The sequence below is a fragment of the Acipenser ruthenus genome, chromosome 53 (assembly GCF_902713425.1).
Source record: "Acipenser ruthenus chromosome 53, fAciRut3.2 maternal haplotype, whole genome shotgun sequence".
NCBI classification, from domain to species: Eukaryota; Metazoa; Chordata; class Actinopteri; order Acipenseriformes; family Acipenseridae; genus Acipenser; species Acipenser ruthenus.
The window spans coordinates 4,709,838-4,734,942 of record NC_081241.1 but is presented as its reverse complement, the minus strand read 5'-3'; the positions used below and the strand labels follow the sequence as shown (position 1 = coordinate 4,734,942).

Below are 25,105 nucleotides of genomic sequence, written 5' to 3'. Positions count from 1 at the left end.
GAATATCCCCCGGAGCACAGTAAAGTCCATTATTAAGACATGGAGAGAATATGGCACAACTGTGAATCTGTCTAGAACAGGCTGTCCTCAGAAACTGGGGGGTGAATACTTTTGAGAGCCACTGTAGATTCACCTGGGAGTGCTGTCCACACACCTCTTCAAGGGCCGTCCATTCTCTATATGTATGAAGAAAGGGGAGGTGGGGAGTTATACAGGCACATAATGATATGTAGAGCATATTATTATTATTAATATTATTATTATATTAGGTGTATAATAGGTATAAAGTAAATATATATGGAGCCAAAAAATGTTTAGCAAGTATAGTACACACAGTACACAATGCTTTCTTATGGAATGTTTTTTTTTGGGGGGCGGGGGGGGGGGGGGGGGGGGGGTATAAGTTGCGGTGCTTCAACACAAACTAATAACTTTACGGAATGCCAGTTTAATAAAACTGTAGTCCTATAAGGACAAATTGGAACTCAGACAGAAACATTTAAATACACCCTCCTGTATTTTAATATGAATTAGGTTATTTTCTTTTGGAAGGAGAATTTCTCTGGCTAAATGAAAACTACATGGAAACCCACGCTACCCGAAAGGCACTACCAAAATAGCGTGAGAAAAAGGTGAGACTGATTTTTCTTTTTTCCATGGAAACCCGGCCACTGACCAGAGGACAGCTAGAGATGAAGCTGAAATAGACTGAGGACAGAGAGAAGGAGACACTTCTTCACACAGAGAGTGGGAGAGTACGGAATGGGCTACCTAGTCATTGAGGCAAAATCTTTTGGATCCTTTAAGATAACTTAACAACGTGTTTGAGATCAATTAGCTACTAGGAACTGGATGAGCTTAGATGGGTCGACTGACTTCCTTTCATTCATAAATGTTCTTATGTTTTAACTCTGATCACTGACCTACCAAAATCCTTCCGCTCTAAACCCCAGGAGGGTATAAATTCTTCTACTCGTTTTCCCTATTAATGGAAATCATAATATATTAGGGACCAGCACATATATTTTAAATCAAGTTTAAAGACATTTTTATGAGGTACATTGCTTCACGGAAGGAGTTTTATAAATCTTCACTATATTGTATATTGTACTGTGAATGTGTCTAGGGCATTAATATTACAAAAGAACAGTGAAACAGTATACGACCAAGTTAGGTGCCCTGTTGAATTGTGTTTGCTTTTGTGGATAGTTTAAACGTCTTTTGTTTTGCAAGGTATTAATACAACAAACAGAAAAAAGGTAACTTTTATTAAATTTCAAAATGATTAACAGATATAAGGATGTTCAATTTCAAAGTAGTTGTTTACCTGTATCTGACATACTGAAGTACTGTATTGAGGTTGTCTTGTGGTTTAGAAGCTCCAGCCTCCCTCTTTACACACAGCCCTACTGTTTGCTGTACCATTGTTTGATAGATTCTGGTTTGCAGGTTCAGTATGCTGTGATACAGAAAAGAAGTGATCCTGTGAATATCATTTCTAACCGGTAAGTGTTCTGTTTTTTCAAGTTTCAGTTTTTTGCTCCAGCCTCAGAGATGTCATACTCAATTGTATTTGGAGTCCATGCTGTATACTGGAATGTGACCTATGGATCAAAACATTATGTTAGCATGAAATAAAACACACAGTAGACTTGCTTATGAAGGACCTTGTAAACCCATGCTGATAGCTGAAGATACTGAATGTGCACACAGGTTAGTTTAGGTGTCACTGCAAACACTGACCTGCACATGTACAGCTATGGCCAAAAATTTGGAATCACTTTGAATTTTAGGACTAAGACATAATTTTAAAAAAAAATACATGAATATAATTTAAATATTTTATTTAACATCATGTAATCAAAGAAACTACACAATTCTATTGCAAAAGTCTACCGGAGGCCATAATAGTAGTACAGTGTGTTTTTACTGTTACATTTGTATCAGTTTTTCATTAAGTATATAGAAAACTACAAAGCAGTTTGTAATTCAATATGTTAATGTAACATTATTCAGCAGGTTTCATTCAACTTTATGAAGCAACATGTGTTAATTATATAGGGTGAGGCAAAACCTTTGGCCACAGCTATATAGTACAGTACAGTACAGTACAACTTAGAGACCATGAAGACCAGGCAAGGCATGTATTTACTGTATTACAGATTCTGATTAGTATTCAAAACAAATTAACACTCAGGGTTCAGTGTCCACTGGGTCTGATCAGTACTGTTTACCCTTCACTTCCCTCGGTTACTGCTTTTTGAGATGCTCAACACTAGCCATCATTAATTTCAATGATGAAGTTCAAGCAGTAAAACTGTACAATAAAATAGAAGGTACATGAATTGCATTGTGTCTAGTTGAAAATGAATGACATGCCATAACGTGGGGGCTTATATGTACAGCTATAAGTATGTAAGTTTTAGCATCACCCTGTACAATTAACTAATTTTGCTTCACAAAATCGAAAGAAACCTGCTGTATAATGTTATGTTAACATATTTAATTACATATCGCTTTGTAATGTTCAAATATACTTAGCGGAAAACTGACAAAAATTACTATATTATGGCTTTCTGCAGACTTTTGCGACTTCTCGTTTTGTACTTTCTTTGATAACATGATTTTAAATAAAATATCAAAATTATGATCATATATATATATATATATATATATTTAATTATGTCCCAATTCTGAAATTGTAAGTGCTGCAAAGCTTTTGACCACAGCTGTAGTACTAAGCCTCAATGTAACATCTTTATAAAGGGTTGTTGTAATTTTAAGATTTCAGATTTGAATTATTTCTTGCACTCCTGGATCATACCCTTTCAAAAAGAAAACCACCTAAGCCGGGGGTTTTCTAAGGGTCATAGGGGGTAGCTGCCAGGCTGCTTTCTCATACTGGTCGTTCTCAACACATTACTCCAGTGCTTATGTCCTTACATTGGTTACCAGTGAGCTACCGAATTGATTTTAAAGTTGCTGTAATAACTTCTAAGACCCTTCATGGATTAGGACCATCCTATCTCCAAGAACTATTAATTATGTATGTTTCTAGTCGTTCTATGAGATCAGAAAATGCAGAACTTTTAATTGTTCCAATAAGTCCTCTAAAACAGAGCTTTTTGCTGTTGTGCTCCTCGGTTGTGGAACTCTATTCTGGTTACCATTAGGCAGGCTGAAACACTGGATTCTTTTAAATCTAAATTGAAAACATACTTTTTTTAATGTGCTTGGTTATAACTGGAATGTATTGTATACATGCGCTGTTTTATTTTGTTTTTAACTTTGTACAGCACTCTGGGGTACCTTGGCGTGAAGGGCGCTAATAAAAATAATGTTCTATTGTTTTGTATTGTATTACGCAGGAAGGCTCAGAAATGCATCAATGTAATTGAAAGAAAAAGAAAAGTAATGATCTTGAATTATTTTTTTAACAGTATTCTATATTATCTATAAACCACTGTGCATAAATATTTCATTTTTGTTTAGCATCTCCAAGGTTAGTCTAGTATATTTTCAGAAATGATCTTCCACCTGTACGATGCGTGATTTCGATTGAGCAGATTGAAGCAGGAGTCTGGCAATTCTTCTATGGAGAGCTCTGCCCATCAACTTTGCAGTTCTCATCTGCTTGTGGATCGGGGTTTCGTGTCTTATTGTTTGAACAATACCAGTGTCGGGCCGGCGAATTTGAAGAACAGGAATGCTAGTTTTTTTTGTTGTTTTGACATTTGGGTGTAAAAAAAACTAGTAGTTTAATAATAGACATCGCATCCTAAAATATATCGTTACAGGACACTTTTGCTATTCAATTCATGGAACAGGAAAACTTTGCTTTATTGCATGTTATGTATATAGAGCTCTGTTTTAAATATGGTTCATCATTTGCAAACTATATAATTCTCACCTTTCAGACAAAAAGGATCTCATGTGGCCAAAAATACAGTTTTTATCACTGTCTGCATAGAAGAATATTGTATATTCAAAAAATAACATACGACTGATTTTAAATATGTGTTATGATTATTATCGTATAGGTATAGGTTTATCGTTTGCAAACTATATAATTCTCAGCTTTGAGACAAAAAGGTACCGGATCTGGGATCCGTGTGATCCGGTACAAATTAACCCCGAATTACACCAAAGAATAAAATAGAGAATGACCAAACACAGAACCATCTGATGCTTTTCATTCTGCTACTCAATTACCCTCCTTCAGTCATCTTTAAAAAAAACATTCTTCATTAATGTTTGTTTTTGGTTGTTTTGTTTTGTTTTTAATTGAACAACACAGGTTATCAAGGATGTCAGTGCCTATAAGAGATCACTTCATTACATAATTTAATATGTTTTAATGAACAGCTTGTGTTACAGTATTGCAGTTTTTCTAGTTATATGTTTTGCTGCAGCCTGTTTAATAATACCCATATATTACTGTGTGTAACACCCTTTATAACGCATTTATAGAAGCCTTACCTTTAAGCTCCTCAAAAGAAACAGATCTTTTCTCCTAAGACCTGATCGAGGTTTATTTATTAAAATACCGTACACTATAATAGCTCAACAGTTTCATGTAATTGATTCTATTTTTACATTTTACATTTTTACATCCATAACATACTTCAAGTAAGTTGAGCACAGAAAACAGTAATTATAAAACACTCCACTGTACACTAGGCAAAATTACTAAAAGAAAAAAAAGAAAGATGATTTGGCAAATGTTTTGAAAATAAGTTTTCAGGCATTTGTTTAATAATGTAATTAGTTTCTTTCAGTGTTTCAATATGTGTTATGAATATTAAAACGTTAAATACATGTATTCAGAAACAATGATTTAAATTGTAAAAATATCTTCATTGTCAAATTATGTTAAATAGTTTGTAATGAGTGACAGTTTTCAATGTATCATCACAAATATTCTCTCAAAGTCTTTAGGACACGGGTGCTTTCCATAGCATTTTATGCTACAAATTATTGCATAATTATTTATTTAAATGACCGATTATCTTTCAGGCAGTGGTATTTATTAAATCTTGATTAAATCTGGTAGTGCACTTCTGAAACTTTTTTTTGCATTTTTACTTAACATGGAAAATAGGAAAATATCTTGGTAACACTTTAAATTAAATCTCTCTAATTCCTGTGTATTTGCATTGCAGTTGCATAGTAAATATATGTGTCCTTACAATGTTATTCTGCATAGTTATAATGTACTTAACATGTACATATTTTTGCACAATATATGTAAATACACAATTGTACATTGTAGCTATGCATAATAATATTGTAATTGTGTGTAAGTACACATGTATTTATTAAGTAACTACCATGTAAACACACGGTCAGTAGAGACACTTAATGTTACCAAATTCTTCAAGCAGATTTATATTGTACCATTGAAAATGATTTATTACTATCTATAAACCAGCTCTTACAGTACTGAGGTATACATTATCACACTACTGGGGGACATGTAGAAAATTCTGTTTTGGAATTGTTGTCAATTCCAAGGTAACACTTTAGGGATCCGATACAAGTGATAATAAACAATCTATAAACATGGTATTAATTATGTCATTAGCAATGATAGAACATGATTGGAAATACTAAGATTATTATTATACATTTTGTGATTGTTTTTTTTGTTGCTATTGTTTATAATCGTTTATAACGGATATAGTCTGTCTGCCTGTCTTTTCAGATCTGTTTGCCTTGCTATGCGTGTCTGTTTATATGTCAGTTTCACCAATTATTTAGGGCTGCTTTTACAATACAGTTATTGTACACTTTTGCCTTTTTTTTTTTGCTATTGTTTATAACCACTTATAACGGATCCCTAAACTAAAGTGTATCTGAAATGTTTACTGTACGATGCAGTGAAGGCTTTCAGAAAGAACCATTTATTATGTCATCTCCTGCAGAAACACTCACACTGTATGTATATATATATATAATTTGTTGAAGATAGTAACTTTTTGACTAGAAATATTGATCAATATTAATTTATAGAAATTAGAACAAGAGCACAAGTAACTGTTAGTGCCTGAAAATAGTATAGAAAGATGAAGAAACCAAAAGCTGGAAGATAGTCTAGACATGTTGAAAACAAGTTCATTAACATGTTATAACTAATCTGTGTATTAACAGGTTAATTGGTTTTAATAAAGAAAATGCTGTTAATTATATGGCAGCATTGTTAAAAGAGCATGTTTCAGTAGCTGAGGTTTAAAATCAAGTCAAGAAGATAAATTATCTGTTTTCGTAGTAACTGTCAATCTGCAGATAAGGACGAGTTGTTGCAAGAAATTGCAAATTGCTATAAACAATTAATACACAAGTTAGTACAATCTGTTGTTCCAAAGAAGAGTCCAGTTACAGCAGGTCTCCACTACACTTACTATATAATAACGATTATATTTTCAGATCTAAAAAAAAGTCATCAGTTATTAAGAGATATAAAAAATATAAACATCAACACATTGAATATGTAATTGCTGATTGTAATATGAAATGCAGTATGGGGTATTAATTCCTAATTTGACAATGGCATTTTGAATGAATTTGAAATATTTTAAAGTATTATAGAATCCTGTGTTGTTTATATTTTATTATTCACACATCATAGATAAATAAACTAGGGAATACATTTTTTCAACAAGTATTCAGGAACATTGCAGTGTATCCCGGTCACGCTCCCTCCTGCATCAGTGCTGGTGCTCTGATTCAAATGAGTGGCATGCAGTATTGTGGGAACAGAAAAGCAGCATGTTGCAGGGGGGAGTGTGATCTGGATACAATGCGATCCTGAAAGAGATTTCTTTCTCCTGGTGAACACTCCACAGTAAATGTTGAGAAATGTATTGCCCAGTTGATTTATGGCTCATAGGGTGTTATTTTCAAAGGAGATCCGCTGGAGGATAATGCTTTATGCCATCATTTTTCCAACCGATTTTCTATTTTCCAAAATTAGTTATTCTGACGCTTTCTTGATGGCGGACTACATAATCTAAGAATCCATGCTTATTTTCCAAAGATCAAAGTGGTGGAAAATTTAAACTTCCACCAGTTTGCTTTCACCTGCTTCAGAATGGTCAATAGTCTTTCCACCAGTAAGGAGTGACAGCACTTCAGATCACTACCGTGCCCCCCTTAACTTTTTCAGGCACCCAATATGCCCCCCTCAAAATTCAGGATGTCCCATTTTCATGATAGTTATAGTGTATTTTTTTTTTTAAACAGTACAGGCTGTGAAAAACGACTTCATTCATATCATATTGCTGTTTTTTATGAAGAAGTTTTCACTGTCTTATTTACAATGTAGCCTGTCACTGTGTGTGAACCCACAGTTCAGAGTCAGGGCTTTGTGTTTTTTACATGTTTTTTAACCTGTAATTTAGTCCTCTAGTAACTCGATGTCGATATAGCCTCCACAGTAAACCACGTACTGAGCAATCATTAAGCAATCATCCCATTACTTTAACCATTTGAATTACTCATCCTAGTACTACAAAGTATTTATTAGCAGATTAATATACAAAATGCTGGCTACTGACATTTATTTAACCCTCACATCCCTGTGAATGCATAATAAGATTTATAAAGTTTTTTTTCAACATTATTTCATAGAATTATTTATAGGTTCAAATTTACCAGTACACTTTTGCGCAAATCATTTGTTAATAAAATTGATTATATTTCTTTGATCTTAATCTCACCAGGCACAAATATGTAATTTGTCAACAGAAGGGGAAAATGATCTGGCATTTGATAGATTATGTAACATATATAAGATGTGTGTTTTATTATTTTTGTAGTTTTGTTCTTTGAATATATAATGTAAAAAAGGGTGTTTCGTAAGGAGCCCATAATATTGTGCATTATATATTTTGCTGTTAAAATTAAGCATCATCAGCTGGTTAAGCTGGTCTTCCTTCGTGGATTGACGTTGCTCTGTGAAAATGTGTCTGTCATATGAAGAAACACTTCTTTCAGCAGCCACAGAATTGGTAACAACTAAGAAATGTTGGTAACACTTTAGTTTAGGGATCTGATATAGTGATTATAAACAATCTATAAACATGTTATTAATTATGCTATTAACAATTATAGAATAATTCAATAATATGAATATAGAAATAGAAATAAGAGTATTATTACACACTTTTGTCATTGTTTTTTGCGCTATTGTTTATAATCGCTTATAACGGATATAGTCTGTCTGTATTTACAGGTCTGTTTGTATTTCTATGCCTGTGTGTCTCTCTGTCTGTCTGTCTTTATGTCTGTCTCACCAATTGTATGGGGTTGCATTGTTTTTGCAATACAGTTATGTGGAAAGTGGTACGTGCAGCTGCAGTGTAGTAATCCAGTAATGAAGAGACAAACAACAGAGTATGGGTGAAAATGGGTTCTGTTTATTTTAAATCCAGGGGTCTGATGACCAAACAGAAAACAAACAAGAGAACTGGCAACACAGCAGCGATGTGTATTGCTTAGGAATATGGAGGGGTGCAGTCCCGTAAATAATAATACAGTCCAGAACACCACACACAAACACGGTCACCTCTCCCAGTGAGTGCTGCAGTGTGGGTGGTGAAGGTACAATTATTCGTGACAAACAGTTAGTGCTTTTGTTGTCCAGGTTTTGTGCTGGCCATGGGCGACAGCTCCAGACAGTGTTAGCCATCTAGTCTAACAAACAAGACAAACAGTAGACTTTAGACACACTGACAAACAAACAAAAAAACACTCATGGTTACTTTACTCGGGTCCAGTTTGGTCAATATCATAACAATATCAATTGCAAGGAACAGATTGCACAGCTACATCCCCTATTTATACCGTTGACCTTGACCCCTTGGTTAACTAGCACATCTGCTCCTCCAATCCGCAGATGCCACGCCGTTAACCTTCCGGGTCAATGGTTTAGTGTACCGTAGCTCCACCCCCTTTCTAGATGGCCAACTTCCACCGAACCCTAGGAATAGATTGTTTGGCCAACTAGTCCAAGGTACTCTGTTCCCTTTACACAGCGCCCTCACAGGTCAGGGGGAGATCTAACACCAAGAAAAATTTGATCTCTGTCATGAGTTATTATACACTTTTGCCATGGTTTTGTTTTTACTATTGTTTATAACCACTTATAATGGAATTTAAATATTTCTTGCATTTCTCAAAATTTCAGTCAAAGGAATTCCACTACCATTTAATTTTACATATAGCTAGGCTTACTACTACACCCACCCCTTGTTATATTGGCCCTCGCTATACTACGGATTATCCCGCTCCTGGAGTTCTGCTGTAGCCTGGCCCGCTGTCGAATAGACCTCCCTGGCTGCTTCAGCCCGCCCACCTCGGTGCGTGTGGCCTTCAAAAAAAAAAGTGTGTTCTTCCTTCTGTTCTTTTCTCAACTAACTGAGCTCTCGTCTGATCAAGCTTTGGCCTGTGTGTCTCCCCTGGTGCATGCTGCACGCTGACCAGGTGGCTGGCTACATAAGAACATAAGAACATAAGAAAGTTACAAACGAGAGGCCATTCAGCCCATCTTGCTCATTTGGTTGTTAGTAGCTTACTGATCCCAGAATCTCATCAAGCAGCTTCTTGAAGGATCCCAAGGTGTCAGCTTCAACAACATTACTGGGGAGTTGGTTCCAGACTCTCACAATTCTCTGTGTAAAAAAAGTGTCTCCTATTTTCTGTTCTGAATGCCCCTTTATCTAATCTCCATTTGTGACCCCTGGTCCTTGTTTCTTTTTTCAGGTCAAAAAAGTCCCCTGGGTCGACATTGTCTATACCTTTTAGGATTTTGAATGTTTGAATCAGATCGCAGCGTAGTTTTCTTTGTTCAAGACTGAATAGATCCAATTCTTTTAGCCTGTCTGCATACGACATGCCTTTTAAACCCGGGATAATTCTGGTTGCTCTTCTTTGCACTCTTTTTAGAGCAGCAATATCCTTTTTGTAACGAGATGACCAGAACTCAACACAATATTCTAGCTGAGGTCTTACTAATGCATTGTAAAGTTTTAACATTACTTCCCTTTTAAATTCAACACTTGTCACAATATATCCGAGCATCTTGTTGGCCTTTTTTTATAGCTTCCCCACATTGTCTAGATGAAGACATTTCTGAATCAACCTAAACTCCTAGGTCTTTTTCATAGTTCCCTTCTTCAATTTCAGTATCTCCCATATGATATTTATAATGCACATTTTTATTGCCCGCATGCAATACTTTACACTTTTCTCTACTAAATTTCATTTGCCATGTGTCTGCCCAATTCTGAATGCTGTCTAGATCATTTTGAATGACCTTTGCTGCTGCAACAGTGTTTGCCACTCCTCCTATTTTTGTGTCGTCTTCAAATTTCACGAGTTTGCTTACTATACCAGAATCTAAATCATTAATGTAGATTAGGAATAGCAGAGGACCTAATACTGATCCCTGTGGTACACCACTGGTTACCTCGCTCCATTTTGAGGTTTCTCTTCTAATCAGTACTTTCTGTTGCGTTCAGTTTGAGAATTAATCTTTTATGCAGGACTTTGTTAAAAGCTTTCTGGAAATCTAAATAAACCATGTCGTATGCTTTGCAATTATCCATTGTCAATGTTGCATCCTGTGGCAGGATGGCTCGCAGTGGTGAGGTGTGGTGACGTCACGGACCAGGAAGTAACTGAATCAAAACAGTGGATGGGCGGGTGAAGCTGAATGCTACTGCACTCCGCGTATTTAATAAATAAATAAACAAAACAAAAGATTTAAACTATCAACAAAACAAAGGACACGAGGGCCAAACGAATCTGACGAATTTAACGTTTTAGCAATTGTTAAATTCTGTCTGCTCTCTATCTCCCCGTACCTTCTCTCTGTACACCCAACCCCGCAGGACGGACAGCTGCAGGTTCTTATACTCTGGCCGAGGGGTTAACTGGCTGTTAATTTATCTTATTACCCCTTGGCCACAGTCTGCACGTGTTTGGTAAGGATGCATGACTGTCAGCTAGTTAAATAATCAGTAGCTGATCAGTCATGCATCCTCACGGGGTTTTTAAATTATAAATATATAAAAAACAATAACAAAAGACGCAGCGCTTTTATCCGCGCTGCAAACAAAAGTACAAATGATAATAAATAGGGGCAGGACACTCCGCCACAATCCTCAAAAAAGTCAAGCAGGTTAGTTAGACACAATCTCCCTTTCCTAAAACCATGCTGACTGTCTCCCAGGATATTGTTACCATATAGGTAATTTTCCATTTTAGATCTTATTATAGTTTCCATAAATTTACATATAATAGAAGTCAGGCTTATTGGTCTGTAGTTACCTGGTTCGGTTTTGTCTCCTTTTTTGTGGATCGGTATTACGTTTGCAATTTTCCAGTCTGTCGGTACAACCCCTGTGTCAAGAGACTGTTGCATGATCTTGGTTAGCGGTTTGTAAATAACTTCTTTCATTTCTTTGAGACTTTTTATTGGCCATTACCTCTGCTAAGCGGGTCAGTGAGTGCATAGTTCCTTTATGCGCATTTGGGATAATGGAAACAGGCTATCGTTAAATTCTCTCTGCCGAGTGAGTGTACTGAGAGGTTATATGTATAGGACAGAAGTGCTGCGTCAGTGTGACCAACTTTTCTTTTCCTATGTTGAAAGGACCCTGGGGCAAGCCATCTCGAAGCAGCGACTGGGCCACTGGATTGTGGACACAGTATCGACTGTGTATAATGAGGCCGGGAGGGTGGCCACGCATTCTACCAGAGGGGTGGTCAAGTCATGGGTGCTCTTTCGAGGTGCATCATTGACTGATATTTGTACAGCAGCTAGCTTTGCTACTCCGCATACAATCACCAGGTTCTACCGAATCAATGTGGTAGATCCTTTTATGCCTTCATTAAGCACAAGGGTCCGGTTGGCAGTAGCGAGGCATCCCTCGTATGCTGTCCGCTCATGCTCCCTTGCGACGGCGCTGGTATACTTTCTCAAAAGTATTGGTTGGTGGTCATCTTCGAATTGGAAGGGAACGTTACTTACCGTAACCCTGGAGGGTGTGGTTTATTGTATTTTTAGATGGTGTAGAATACGTGATTGTAAACCAGTGGTGCACAAACATTTTAAATGCTACTCCCCCCCCTTTTAGCATACATTTTGTTGCCCCCCACCCCACACACACACACATATATTAAAACATTAGAACTTAACAATTTCATGTAAATCGCGTATTTTGTTCTGCTGTTTCTTGCCATGTGGCATCCTTCTTTTTATTGTCTCTATAACCATCTTTATTGTCTTTATAACCTTTATAATTTATTTAAAATGTTCTATCCTTTAAAAAAACTAAATTACAGAACCGCCCTTTAGTCACAGTAGCACCCCCCTTATTGACTCACCATCCCCCCCCCCCCACACACACTTTGCGCACCACTGTTTTAAACCTCTAACACTAGTACATACAATATGGTTTTTAGGAACGGTAATATTGTTAATGCCTTCGCCCCGGAACCTCTTTCTGTACAAATTAAGCACTGCATCTAGAGTGTCCAGAATGACAGTGTACGCGTGTTAGAAGTTTGTATAGAACAGTTATTAAAAATCTCATAAATCATTATCATATGAGGAGCCTTTTCAGACAAATATGAGAAAGAGAGAGAGAGGAATTCATTCAAATCATTTTAATATGCATGCTTGTTTGTTTGTTTGCCTATAAAGTTACTGATGCACATCCAAGGGTGAGCATATAGAACCTATAAATAAATGTTTCAGATGCTCTATCAGACACAGTCGGACCGTATGTGAAATGCAAATATGTGTATACAGTCTTCCTACATATTTTATTTGTATTTAGTAGAAAAGTTGAAACATAACTTTTTGGTTCTTGGTGCATCTAAATTAATAACCATTACTTGAACAAGATGTAATTTTGACAGGAATGAGTGAAAGCAGCTGCTTTACGATCACACTTTTAATTTTAAATATTGCACAGTTAACAACCTAAATATTTTAAATGTAGACAAATATTGCTACCTGACATATTTGCACCCTTCATTTGATTAAAATACTGTAACTGTTTTGTAATTGTTAATGTGGATTGCAACATTGCTTCTGGCTGCCAGAGTAATGAACAGCAATGCTCATTTGTATATAATGCACACACACATTGTCATTGGTAAATGTCAGTACATTTGCCAGTATATTATATATGTGACCATTTACATTTACTACAAACATTCTGTTAAGATTACACTGTTGCATTGTCCTGCAATTTCACAGATTATTTTAACAGTTTACAAACACAAATAATAAGAAAAATAATACTACAAAAATAAACTAATAAAATATATATGTTTGCATTTGCGTTTTGATTTTTTTACCCTGCTGTTTAGGGGCATGTTTCGATTGTGCTTGTATAACATTTGAACCAGAAGCATTTTTCTTTGGCGGATTGCACCGCTTCAATGGTCATTACTTACTCATTTAAAGCTCCTGAGAACCACAGAAAATGATGCATGAAATGCAATCTGCCAGTGGATAAAACAGAGAAAATAGGAGGGCATTTTTTAATGGATTAACAGGTGGAAAAATTCTGCATATGTTGCTGTTTCCACCGAAAATGAAAAACATTTCCAAAATCGGGCCCATAATGTGTCAGCAATATGTTTAAAAGTATAGTTCTGTGATATAGACAATATAAAAAGGGACAGCATTATGTTTAACCCTTTGCAGTCCATTTATTAAGTGCGTGTCAGGTCCAATTTATTTTCACACGCGCAGTTAATTTTAGACACGCTGTTTAAAAGTATTTTTTTTTCACAGTCAAACGGGTTTAAAAGGCCCTGCATATCAAAAAAGCACTCACTAGGCATCTCCAGTCCTGCTCCACCCTTTCGTTCGCTATAGCTTTCACATATGCTAAGAAATAAATAATAATAATAATAATAATAATAATAATAATAATAATAATAATAATAGTCGTAAATACCGATCAATCATCTCCTGATCACTTGTTTTATCACCAAACGCCTCAATAATGCGATCCAAGTCATTATTTTATTACTATAACATCTCAAAACAGCTCTGCAAATGTCTGTGAAATTCTCTGAGCGCCGATGCAGTTACAGCCAGCTTGTTTCCTTATGGCCGCCGTTATCTGATGCCGGGGGCAAGTATGACTATTCATGAGATACGTCCTTTATTTTATTTTATTTGTTTTCTTTGTCTCGGCTCCTGTCGCTCCCACTCAGCCATTGAATGGTTTTCTCAGCTTTTTCCAGAGAAAAAACGACTAGAAACCCGTTTTTTGCGTCTTTTTGATGATGTCAGACAGGGTCCGACATTGGACCGGATAGGAATAATTGCAATGTCGGACCAGGTCCGACATAGGACCGCAAAGGCTTAAAAGTATAATTCTGTGATATGGACATGTGACAGAAATACAGTGATTCTTGGTGGTAAATCTCCCTCCCGACCTGCGATGGCACTAAGTAGAGAGAACAGAGTACCTTGGGCGAGTTGGCCAGACACTTTATTCCCAGGGTTCAAAGGAAGTCGGCCAGCTAGAAAGGGGGCGGAACTCCGGCACATTAACTCATCGACCCGGAAGGGAAACGATGTGGCAGTCGCAGATTGAAGGGGCGGCTGCACTCGTTTACCAAGGGGTCATGTGTGACGGCATAAAAATGGGATGGAGAGACGCAATCTGTTCCTTCGCTTTGGTTAAGAGATATAACAGGACCGTTAAACCCTTTGATAAAAGTATCGTGAGTGTTTGGTTGTTTTGTCTATAATTGTTCTTGTTTGCTATTATTAGACGGCTAACACGTTCCGGAGCTGTCGCCAAGGGCCAGCACCAAACCCGGAACAGCACTGCACTTTTGTCACGTATAAACTTGTATCACCCACCATGAGCACTACAGCGCGCACCCAGGACTGGTGACTGTGTTAGTACATTGTGGGAAGGATACGTGTGTTTATTATTTGGGACTGCATACCCGTGTTTATTTGCCCCGTGCATTACACATTGTTGTGTATTGAGGGGATCTTTATTTGGTCACCAGACCTGGAATTTATAAAATAAAAAGAAACCACTTTCCAACTGGATTATAAATCTCTGTCTGTTAATTACGCACGCATCACTCCTGCACCTGTACACTGCAAAACACTTTGTCACAGACAATATAAAAAGAGTCAGCAATATGTTTAAAAGTATAATTCTGTGATACGGACAACACAGCAAAGGTAACGCATTTCATTTCTTGTATACTTTGCAGGGTATTTTGTAACACTGTAAGCTGTATAAATAACTCAAGGGGTGAATTGGTTTGTTGTTTAACACATATTCTTTAATCATTTGACAGTTTTGAATGTTTGTCAGATTTAATATAGTCACCAGCAAGGGGACTGAGCAAAGTGGATTTCTACAATGAGATGAGTAAAAACAATGCACCTCACTTTTCATGATCCCTGAATTAACAGAGAGCTCATGAAATTACAATAGAATAAAACAGCTTTTTTTTCAGATGATGGCAAGTTTCGTGGACAGCAGCATCGATATTGATACCCAGGATGAAGAAGATTCTGAGAACATACTGAAACGATATGAACCAGCTTGTTTGATTCCAAAGAAACCAGCAACATTGGGGAAATTTCTCAAGGTGGAGCCAACAGCCCTGGGTGTAAGATACCCACTGTTTTTAAATATGGTTTACGTTTTATGTTATGTTAGTACTTACACATAATTACAATGTTATTATGCATAGTTAAAATGTACTTTTGCATGATATAACCCAAAACATAACCCTTTTCTGATACAATTGTATTCTTTCATATATTGTGCAAAAAGAGTTACACTTTAAGTACATTGTAATTATGTGTAAGTACATACATTTACTATATTACCACTGTGTAAATGCACAGTAATTAGAGACACTTATTGTAAAGAGTTACCCATTATTTTTGGGTCATGGGTTTAGTGGCGAAGTCTCCAAATTAAAAACAGCAAGATGATGGTATTTAATGTTAGTTAATATTCTGAAGCAAAGGGGATAATAAATTATCCATTAATTTAATGAGAACATGTTTACAAAGAGAAAGACCAACTTCTTCTAAAGTGTTACACAGTATTGTTTTTTTCCCTGTCAATTCTTTAAGTTGTTTGACAGTTGTGGTACTGTGATAAATTCACAAAAACCTGTCTGACTGTAATGCCAAAAGGAATATGTGCTCTTCTATATGAAAATAATATATACAACCAGCATTTTTACAATACTGTTAGCATGTTAGGTGGCAAACTTTGACCACTAAACAGTTTATAATACAAGCTTTGATGCATTTCACTAAAGAGGCCCTACCGCATTGCTAAAGGGAGAACCTTTAACACTGGATTTAGAGGGAGTGTTCAGCACGGTTCTGATCTATGTAACTCTTGACTGGGTTTAGAGGGATTATTCAGCACGTTCTGATCTATGTAACTCTTGACTGGGTTTAGAGGGAGTGTTCAGCACGTTCTGATCTATGTAACTCTTGACTGGGTTTAGAGGGAGTGTTCAGCACGTTCTGATCTATGTAACTCTTGGGTTTAGAGGGAGTGTTCAGCACGGTTCTGATCTAAGTAACTCTTGACTGGGTTTAGAGGGAGTGTTCAGCACGTTCTGATCTATGTAACTCTTGGGTTTAGAGGGAGTGTTCAGCACGGTTCTGATCTATATAACTCTTGGGTTTAGAGGGAGTTCAGCATGGTTCTGATCTATGGAACCCTGATTCCTTTAAAGCACTAACTGATATTTAAATATTAAAAGGGTATTATTTAACACTAGAAGCCTTGCGGCAGTCATTTTGGCGGTTTTTGGTTTTAAAATGTAATTTTCTCCAGTTGTGTAACACATATGGGGCTGTGCGTTCGTGTACCTTTCTGTCCATATGTATTAAATATTCTCACAAAGCATGAAAAGCAGGAGTGCAGAAATGAAGGAGATATATTACATTATACCTAAAAGCCCCGGGAGCAGTCACATTGACGGCCACACAGAAAACAATTATATTGTGATTATACAGAACGGTATTCTACTTTATTATTTTTATTTACCAGTCCGCAATGTGTTTAACTGTAATCAGATTAGTCTCTACTCTCTGCCTGAGTGAATGACTGACAGTCTATTGTTTTCAATCAGCCTTTTGAAGGCTGGCGCCTGCTTGCCAGCTGCGCTGCTTTGGTCAGTCAGTTAGCATAGGGACTAGTGAAAATAAATACCAGAGATAATGCAACAAAATTATTATTATTATTATTATTTATTTCTTAGCAGACGCCCTTATCCAGGGCGACTTACAATTGTAAGCAAATACATTTCAAGTGTTACAGTACAAGAAATAATGCAATTAAGAGCAAGATAAATACAATGACTTTGGTTCAAGCAAGTACAAGTGTGACAAAATACAATTCAATAATACAGCAGATAACAGTGATAGTTACATCAGGATATGATTAAATACAAAATACTACAGATTAAACACTTGGCAGATTACAGTACTCTGAAGTACAGGATTAAATGCAGTAAAATAGGGGGCAGATAAGAGCAAATAAAGCGCATTTAAGGAAGGGTGATAAGTGTCCCAGGGGAAAAACAGGAGTTCTACAGGTGTTGTCTGAAGAGGTGAGACTTAAGGAGGCGCCGGAATGTGATCAGGGACTGGGCAGTCCTGACATCTGTAGGAAGGTCATTCCACCACTGCGGAGCGAGGGTGGAGAAGGAGCGGGCTCTGGAGGCAGGGGAGCGTAGATGAGGTAGAGCCAGTCTTCTAGTGCAGGTGGAGCGGAGAGGTCGAGTGGGGGTGTAGGGAGAGATGAGGGTCTGGAGGTAGCTGGGTGCAGTCTGGTCAAGGCATCTGTAGGCTAGTACAAGAGTCTTCAACTGGATGCGAGCGGTGATCGGGAGCCAGTGGAGTGAGCGGAGTAGTGGAGTTGCATGGGAGAAGCGAGGCAGAGAGAACACCAGGCAGGCAGCGGAGTTCTGGATGAGCTGGAGCGGACGGGTGGCGGGCGCAGGGAGGCCAGCCAGGAGGGAGTTGCAGTAGTCTAGGCGGGAGAGTACCAAAAATATGGAGTTGATGTTTTGGATCAAATGGCACGGAAGTATTCCGTGAAAGCTGGCTCCCGACGGTGGTCCGTTCAAGTGTTTTACAATGTATTGGACCTCGCAGCCATCAACTCCTGGATACTTTACAAAGAATGCACGGAGAAGAATTTACCAAGGAGATAATATATTTTACAGTTAGCACAGCAACTTCACAAGAAGCATTTGGTACAGTGGGAGACTGCCAAGCATGTAGCCACAGCTGAAGCTGGCAAACCCACTAAGAGCAGCAAGAGACGCCAATGCCAGGTTGGCAAGTGCAATAAAAATAAAACTTTGGACAGCTGTGTCCTGTGGAGAAAGACGGCGTGGAGAGGCGCATTATCTGTGTTGATTGAGCCTTAGACTCAAGGTAAAGGAATACCCTTTTGTCAAAAAAAACAAAAAGAAATTAGACTTGTTATTCTAACTTCTTGTGCTGTGCACTTCTGTAAAATGTTTTTTTCTAAGTTTATTTATCTACGTTGTTCAGTTGCTTTTGCTCATCTGATAATAAACTGATTGCTGTTGAAAAGTTAAAAATGTATTGCTATAGTTTCAGTTTTATAAATATGTATATTGTAAACCGATGTCTGTTCAGATGTTTATTTATTTACATTTTCGTGTTTTGATTTGTAAAATAAATGTTCATATATATATATATATATATATATATATATATATATATATATATATATATATATATATATATAATATGCTTCGGTTGTTCAGATGTTAATGTGGATTACTCAATATGAAAAAAAACGAATTACATCTGACTGTTTCTCCTTTCATAATACTATTTACAGTGTTTTGAATACAGCTGTCAGAAATACTGCTGCGGGGCTTCTATGTATGAATATATCTCCTGTCCTTCTAGTGTTAATCAGTTGGTCAATGCAGCCTCTGTGTTGAGGGAAGAGCTGGTTGCCCCTTGTGAAGTCACTGAGATCTTTCTGATTTCCCTGTTGCTGAATAGTTGCACACAGCTCTCAAACAGTTATATAGGTTCAGTGGATCACATGATATGCTATTGTGAGTTTTATTGAACGTCTCTAATGTCAGGGACCCTCAGGAGAGCAGGTTACCTTCTGGTTCAGCATTGGTACTCTGTCTTCATCCCTTCATTGCATTGCTTGTTCTTTCTCTTAAAGGCTGCTCAGATCGTGATCGGGTTGATAACCATTGGACTTGGCATCGTTCTAGCGATGTCTCCCCCTTCACTTATTATCATTATCAAATTACCCTTTTTGACTGGTTTCTTGGTAAATATATATTTTTTTATTTCTAAATATTTACATAATATCCCTGTCAAATGTATTTATAATTTTACCATATAAATGTCCATATCTTTTATATATGTTTTAATGCATTTTCTAAGTCTCGGCAGAGCAAGTTATTTTCAATGATGTGTTCAATTATTATTATTATTATTATTATTATTATTATTATTATTATTATTATTATTATTATTATTATTATTATTAAACTTCATAATTTAAAACATATGTACACATGCAGTATATTTTTATGTTGAAAAGCTCATTTTTAGGTTACAGAATGCAGTCAGCCAGGACAATTTCCATTGCATTCTGCATTAATGCTTGTTTGTGAGCTAAAGTATTACTTGTATTTGTGTATTTGTATACATAATAAAATATAAAATAAATAAATGTATTTTTTTGGCAGTTTTTGGTGTGTGGATCTCTATATGCTGCAGTAGAGAAGTATCCAAAAATATTATGGGTAAGTGGATTATTAAGTATGAATAGTGGGTCAGGTGGCACAGCAAGGAAATTCACAACAGCCTCAGGACTTAAAACTCTTGGGGCCTGTGTTTCACAAATACCTTGACTTAAACCTCTTGGGGCCTGTGTTTCACAAGTGCCTCAGGAATTAAACCTCTGGGGGGTCTGTGTTTCACAAGTACTTTGACTTAAACCTCTGGGGGCCTGTGTTTCACAAGTGCCTCAGGAATTAAACCTCCGGGGGTCTGTGTTTCACAAATACCTTGACTTAAACCTCTGGGGGGTCTGTGTTTCACAAGTACCTTGACTTAAACCTCTTGGGGCCTGTGTTTCACAAGTACCTTGACTTAAACCTCTTGGGGCCTGTGTTTCACAAGTGCCTCAGGAATTAAACCTCTGGGGGGTCTGTGTTTCACAAGTACCTTGACTTAAACCTCTGGGGGCCTGTGTTTCACAAGTGCCTCAGGACTTAAACCTCTGGGGGCCTGTGTTTCACAAATACCTTGACTTAAACCTCTGGTGATCTGTGTTTCACAAATACCTTGACTTAAACCTCTGGTGGCCTGTGTTTCACAAGTGCCTCAGGAGTAAGATCTCTGGGGGTCTGTTTCACACATGTTTTGAGAATTGTGAAGTAAAATGAGATATGATAAGTGGGAATATATTGCAGTTCAGGTGGGGGGGGTATACAACTTGCTAGTTGTCTAACTACTTATCCATATTAATTGGATAACAGTCCTTGATAATATTCTGATCAGTATGCTGTTAACAATCACAAAGGTCCAGGTCAGCTGTAGGATTTTCCTATATAAAATTATGTCACAGTAATATACTATTGTCTCTTTGCTCAGGTCTGTTTAAAAATGAGCTTAGGAAGTTCTCTTTCTGCTGGAATCGGAATAGTTTTGTATTCTGTGGATCTGTCCTTTTGGAATTCATACAGCAACAAGGATCAGCTAAGTGTAAGTGGAAGCTTTCTTCAGTCACACTTTACAGAAGTGTCTTTAATTACTGTGTATTTACATAGTGGTTACATAGTAAATACATGTGTACTTACACATAATTACAATGTTATTATGCACAGTTACAATAAACTTAATGTGTAAATCTTTGTGCACCATATATGTAAGTACACAATTGTATCAGAAAAGGGTTAGGTTAAGGTTTAGGGAGTTAGGGTTTGGGTAGGGTAAATAAACAGTAATTAGAGACACCATATAAAGTGTTACCCTTTTATGTGTTTATTATTTTTTTGTTAATTTCTGTTCTCTACAAAGTCTCAAACTATAAAAAATGTATACATTCTACAAACTTTAGGGAAAAAAAGGAGAGATGGAAATAAGAAAGTAAAGAAATGAAAAAAGTGTTAATTAAGTTAGGTTGGGAATATCTTTCTTTAATGCAGTGTGATTGTGTTAATTCCATAGGGATAATGAGTCATAAGCAGATTGATTATTTCCCGTTCTTTTCGTTTCCGATCCTCAGTTGTCCTCGTGGGGCAGAGCACAGCAGTAAATGCAAACTCTCTATAGCAGTACACTGAAGAAGGCCCTCGCTGAATCATCTGTCTTTTTAGTTTTACTTTCGAAATATGATTGAATATAGTGAAATTATGAATTATACGAATAAACAAAAAGAGCTGGAACTAATCATACAGTTTGACTGTTATCCCTTTTGAAATAACTAAGCAGGGAATTCTAACCCCACTTGATTTCATCTACTCCTCTTCCACTTTCAAGGTTGTATTACTTGCTTTTATATTAGCTTTCATTTTCTTGGTGATGTCTTCTACACCCTATTCATCCACTCCTTTCAAAAACAACACCACGGTACTTTTAAACCCATTCACTGATAAAGGCATTATCTCAAAGTTTTCGATCAATGTATATACTGCTGGATAAACCACAGCTGGATTTTTAGAGCATTTTACAGCACTGCCCCCCCCCCCCCCCCCCCCACACACACACTAAGAATAAAGGTCTGATCCAATCTGCATGGTTGGGGGGGTTACCTGGTGGTATAAAGGCTCAATGAATCTATTGCTCCTGTTAAACCAATGGTCAGCACTATATCCCATTTAAAAATATTGAAGAAATCCATCACACACTTTTACCAACTCCATCTCACTGTATTCTCCCTGCAATCTACACTGTCTCGCCACAGTTGTTTTGCAAGTTCTGATTGATACTGACTTTACAATTCCAACAGAAGAATATTTACTTACAGCCAGGAAAGTAGTCAGTAACACTTTACATTAAGTGACTCTATTTACTGTGTATTTACATAGTAGTTATGTAGTAAATACACAAGTACTTACACATTATTACAATGCTATTTTGCATAGTTACAATGCACACTATATCTAAGTACACACTTGTATCAGAAAAGGATTAGAGTTAGGGATATAGCTAGGGTTAGGTTTAGATTTAGAGTTAAAGCTAGGATTATAGTTATATCATGCAAAAAATGTAGACATTAAGTACATTGTAACGATGAGTAATAACATTGTAATGATGTGTAAGTACATATGTATTTACTAATTAACTACTATGTAAATACACAGTAATTAGAGACACTTCATGTAAAGTGTTACCCAGTAGTCTCCCCTAACAATAGATGTATTTAAAGACTGACATAAAGAAACACATTTTCTTGATGTTTCAAGAATCTACATTCGGTTTTGGGCACACCTCTAGTGAATACATTCAGGAATCTGCATTCAGTTTTGGGCACACCCCTAGTGAAAACTTCCTTAAAGGTAGAATGGAAAGGGTTATGAAAGTGATGGACTGTTCTCTTACCCACATGTCCTTCATGTTGTCTGATTTCAAATCCAAGTCCTGTGTCTGTTCTTAATCACATCAATTTATTTGTTTTAACCCCTTGAGGTACACAAGGAATTGAGCTGCTTTTCAAGCGGTGTCTAATTAAAATGCATTTGAGAGTGACTCAAGTATCACGACAAGAAAACTGGCAATTTGGATGATCAGATCCAACCTGTCAGTAAATTTTAAGCCTGTTTCGTGCACCTCGTTGCATTTTTATTAGTGGGACACACATGTCCTTGTACCTTAAAGGTTTACAAGTTGAAGCTGAGGAAGGTTTATAGCCACAGACCTGGCTGCTGAAGCCCACTTCAAACAGCCTTAGTTCAGGATCCCACAAGGGTCTGTTACATTTATCCAGGTTAGAGAGTGAGACTAATTTGTGTGACCTTCCCTGCTGACAATTGCATTGCATTTTAAACACCATTGTTCGTATTTGTGGTCCTTTGGCTCCATCTATTGGACAATGTGTAGAACTGAGTGTGAGGGATCAGTCAAGTGCTGATTGTTGAGCTAAACCTCTTATTTTGAAACTGCAAATACATTCAAATCTGTTTGTTTTTAACAGTTCATGACTGCTGGGATTAAAGGCCTTCTTCTCAGTTTTACTGTGCTGGAGATATGCATCACTCTACCCATAATTATTCAGGGGTACAGGTTTCTGCATGGCAGCAGCACTAGAGAATGGTAAGCTTGTATACAGGATTACAGTTATTGGCTCCCAGTTGTACTGTAGGTTGTGATGGTTTAGATTCAATCTATTTAGATTAAAGTTAATTAAATTGAAGCACATTGAAAATAGAATCATGCCCTGCCCACAATAACCTAAAATATATAATTCCATAAATTAAGAAAAATAACAATATGTACTGAGATTTAATGACACCATAGAATAAAGCATTAGTATCCACCTCAATATGAATTAATGTGTGCATGTATTCATTTTACAGATCACTGCTTCACAGGCTCTTCAACTGGATTTGTTTGGAGATATGAATTGCATTGTCTTAATCTTGGACAGAAAACCAAATAATAATAAACTATTATATGTGATATGATTTAATGTAACCTAATAATGTATTTACATGTTTAATGTATCAAGATTGTAGATGCTGTAATGTTTGAAGACATGTGTATATGTATGTGCATATGAAATACATACATTGCTTCCAAGTTTTGTATTTTATTCAGTGATAAAGCAGTGTGCAAATTTATTAAAACACCTCAGGATGTATAATTTGTAGCCTTATATACCTACCTGCATGAAAATCTCTGGGTGTGAGAATTTATAATCAGTCCGTGCAAGTACAAACTTTTTAATTTTTCTTGCTGTGTTGAAAACTCAGTTCACATCCATTGGAAGCAAATACTAAACAAAGACACAAATGGTCCAAAAGTATTTTATTATCCACCAAAACCAGCCAATCAATACTTTGCACCGACGAAAGCAACCAATCCTGGACCCAAAACTGCCAATCACAGACTGTCAGCTCGCCTGGAGCTCAGACAGCATCTTTCAATAAACTGAGACATGAACAGTTCAGTATTAAAGCTCCATTTAGATATCTGCCACTGTCCAGATAAACTACAAACAGCTCTGACAAGTAAAAAAAAATATTCAATAAAGTTATTTCTTTTTTCTCTAATTATGTATGTCATTCTTTATCAACATTGTTGGGACTATTTTCCTAAAACGTTTCTCAGCGGAAGGGTACCTGACGAATCATTACAAGTTAAAGGTAAATCTATGTTTTAATTTTTTTTTTATTTTTACAGAAATAACGTGAAAAATAGTTTTCTACTAGCAATAGTGCCCTCTCGATGAAGGCTCTACCGTGTGGTTGACTGTGACTTTGCCTTCAGTTCGGGACGCATAACTCCAGTCGTGGTCAACTACCACACTGTAGAGCCTTCATCGACGGGCACTATCACGAAACAAAAAATAAACACACACACATAACATATACAAAATCACACGTGCAGGGTCACAGCCCTACCACACTCACACATTACAAATATCTTGCTGGCTAGTATTGTTTTTGATGTGATTCCTTTCTTTACATTCTTTAAATGAACACACAGTAATGCTGATGTTATCACTTGCAAATTAATTTCCACATAAACAGCCCCTTTCTAATTTGTATTTCAATGCAATGTTTCCAAAGAAATTTATATTTTGACACCATTCTGCATACTTTGTATTGGAAATACACTTTCCCACAAGGTATTTCGACCAGCCCACCACTCCCTTCCTATAAACATGATATTATATGCTTACAATCGCATCTATACAAAGTATAGAAACTGTAAAGGTCCAAAAATGATATATTAAAGTACAAAGCGTGGGAGTTGAGGTGCAATCATAAATACAATAAATTAAACGACATCGCATCATTAACAAAACTAGTGAAAAGTAGTGAAAAACTA

At 36.7% G+C, this 25,105-nt stretch overlaps 1 protein-coding gene across 1 annotated transcript; it reads left to right on the top strand.

Annotated features, from left to right (window-relative positions):
* The first annotated feature begins 1,420 nt into the window (after nt 1–1,420).
* On the top strand, nt 1,421–24,425 carry LOC117432910 (membrane-spanning 4-domains subfamily A member 8-like). The gene is made up of 7 exons (XM_059016788.1): nt 1,421–1,505; nt 15,517–15,672; nt 19,260–19,370; nt 19,795–19,851; nt 20,705–20,815; nt 23,247–23,365; nt 23,629–24,425. Coding segments are annotated over exons 2-7 (555 nt in total). The 5' UTR covers nt 1,421–1,505; the 3' UTR covers nt 23,630–24,425.
* Nucleotides 24,426–25,105: the final 680 nt, after the last annotated feature.

Excerpts from the sequence above, each read along its gene's own strand:
- LOC117432910 (XM_059016788.1), top strand. The coding sequence starts at position 15,517 with ATGATGGCAAGTTTCGTGGACAGCAGCATCGATATTGATACCCAGGAT. Across the intron at positions 15,673-19,259 it reads TGGAGCCAACAGCCCTGGGT|GCTGCTCAGATCGTGATCGG; the intron begins GTAAGATACCCA and ends TTTCTCTTAAAG. Across the intron at positions 19,371-19,794 it reads CCTTTTTGACTGGTTTCTTG|TTTTTGGTGTGTGGATCTCT; the intron begins GTAAATATATAT and ends TTTTTTTGGCAG.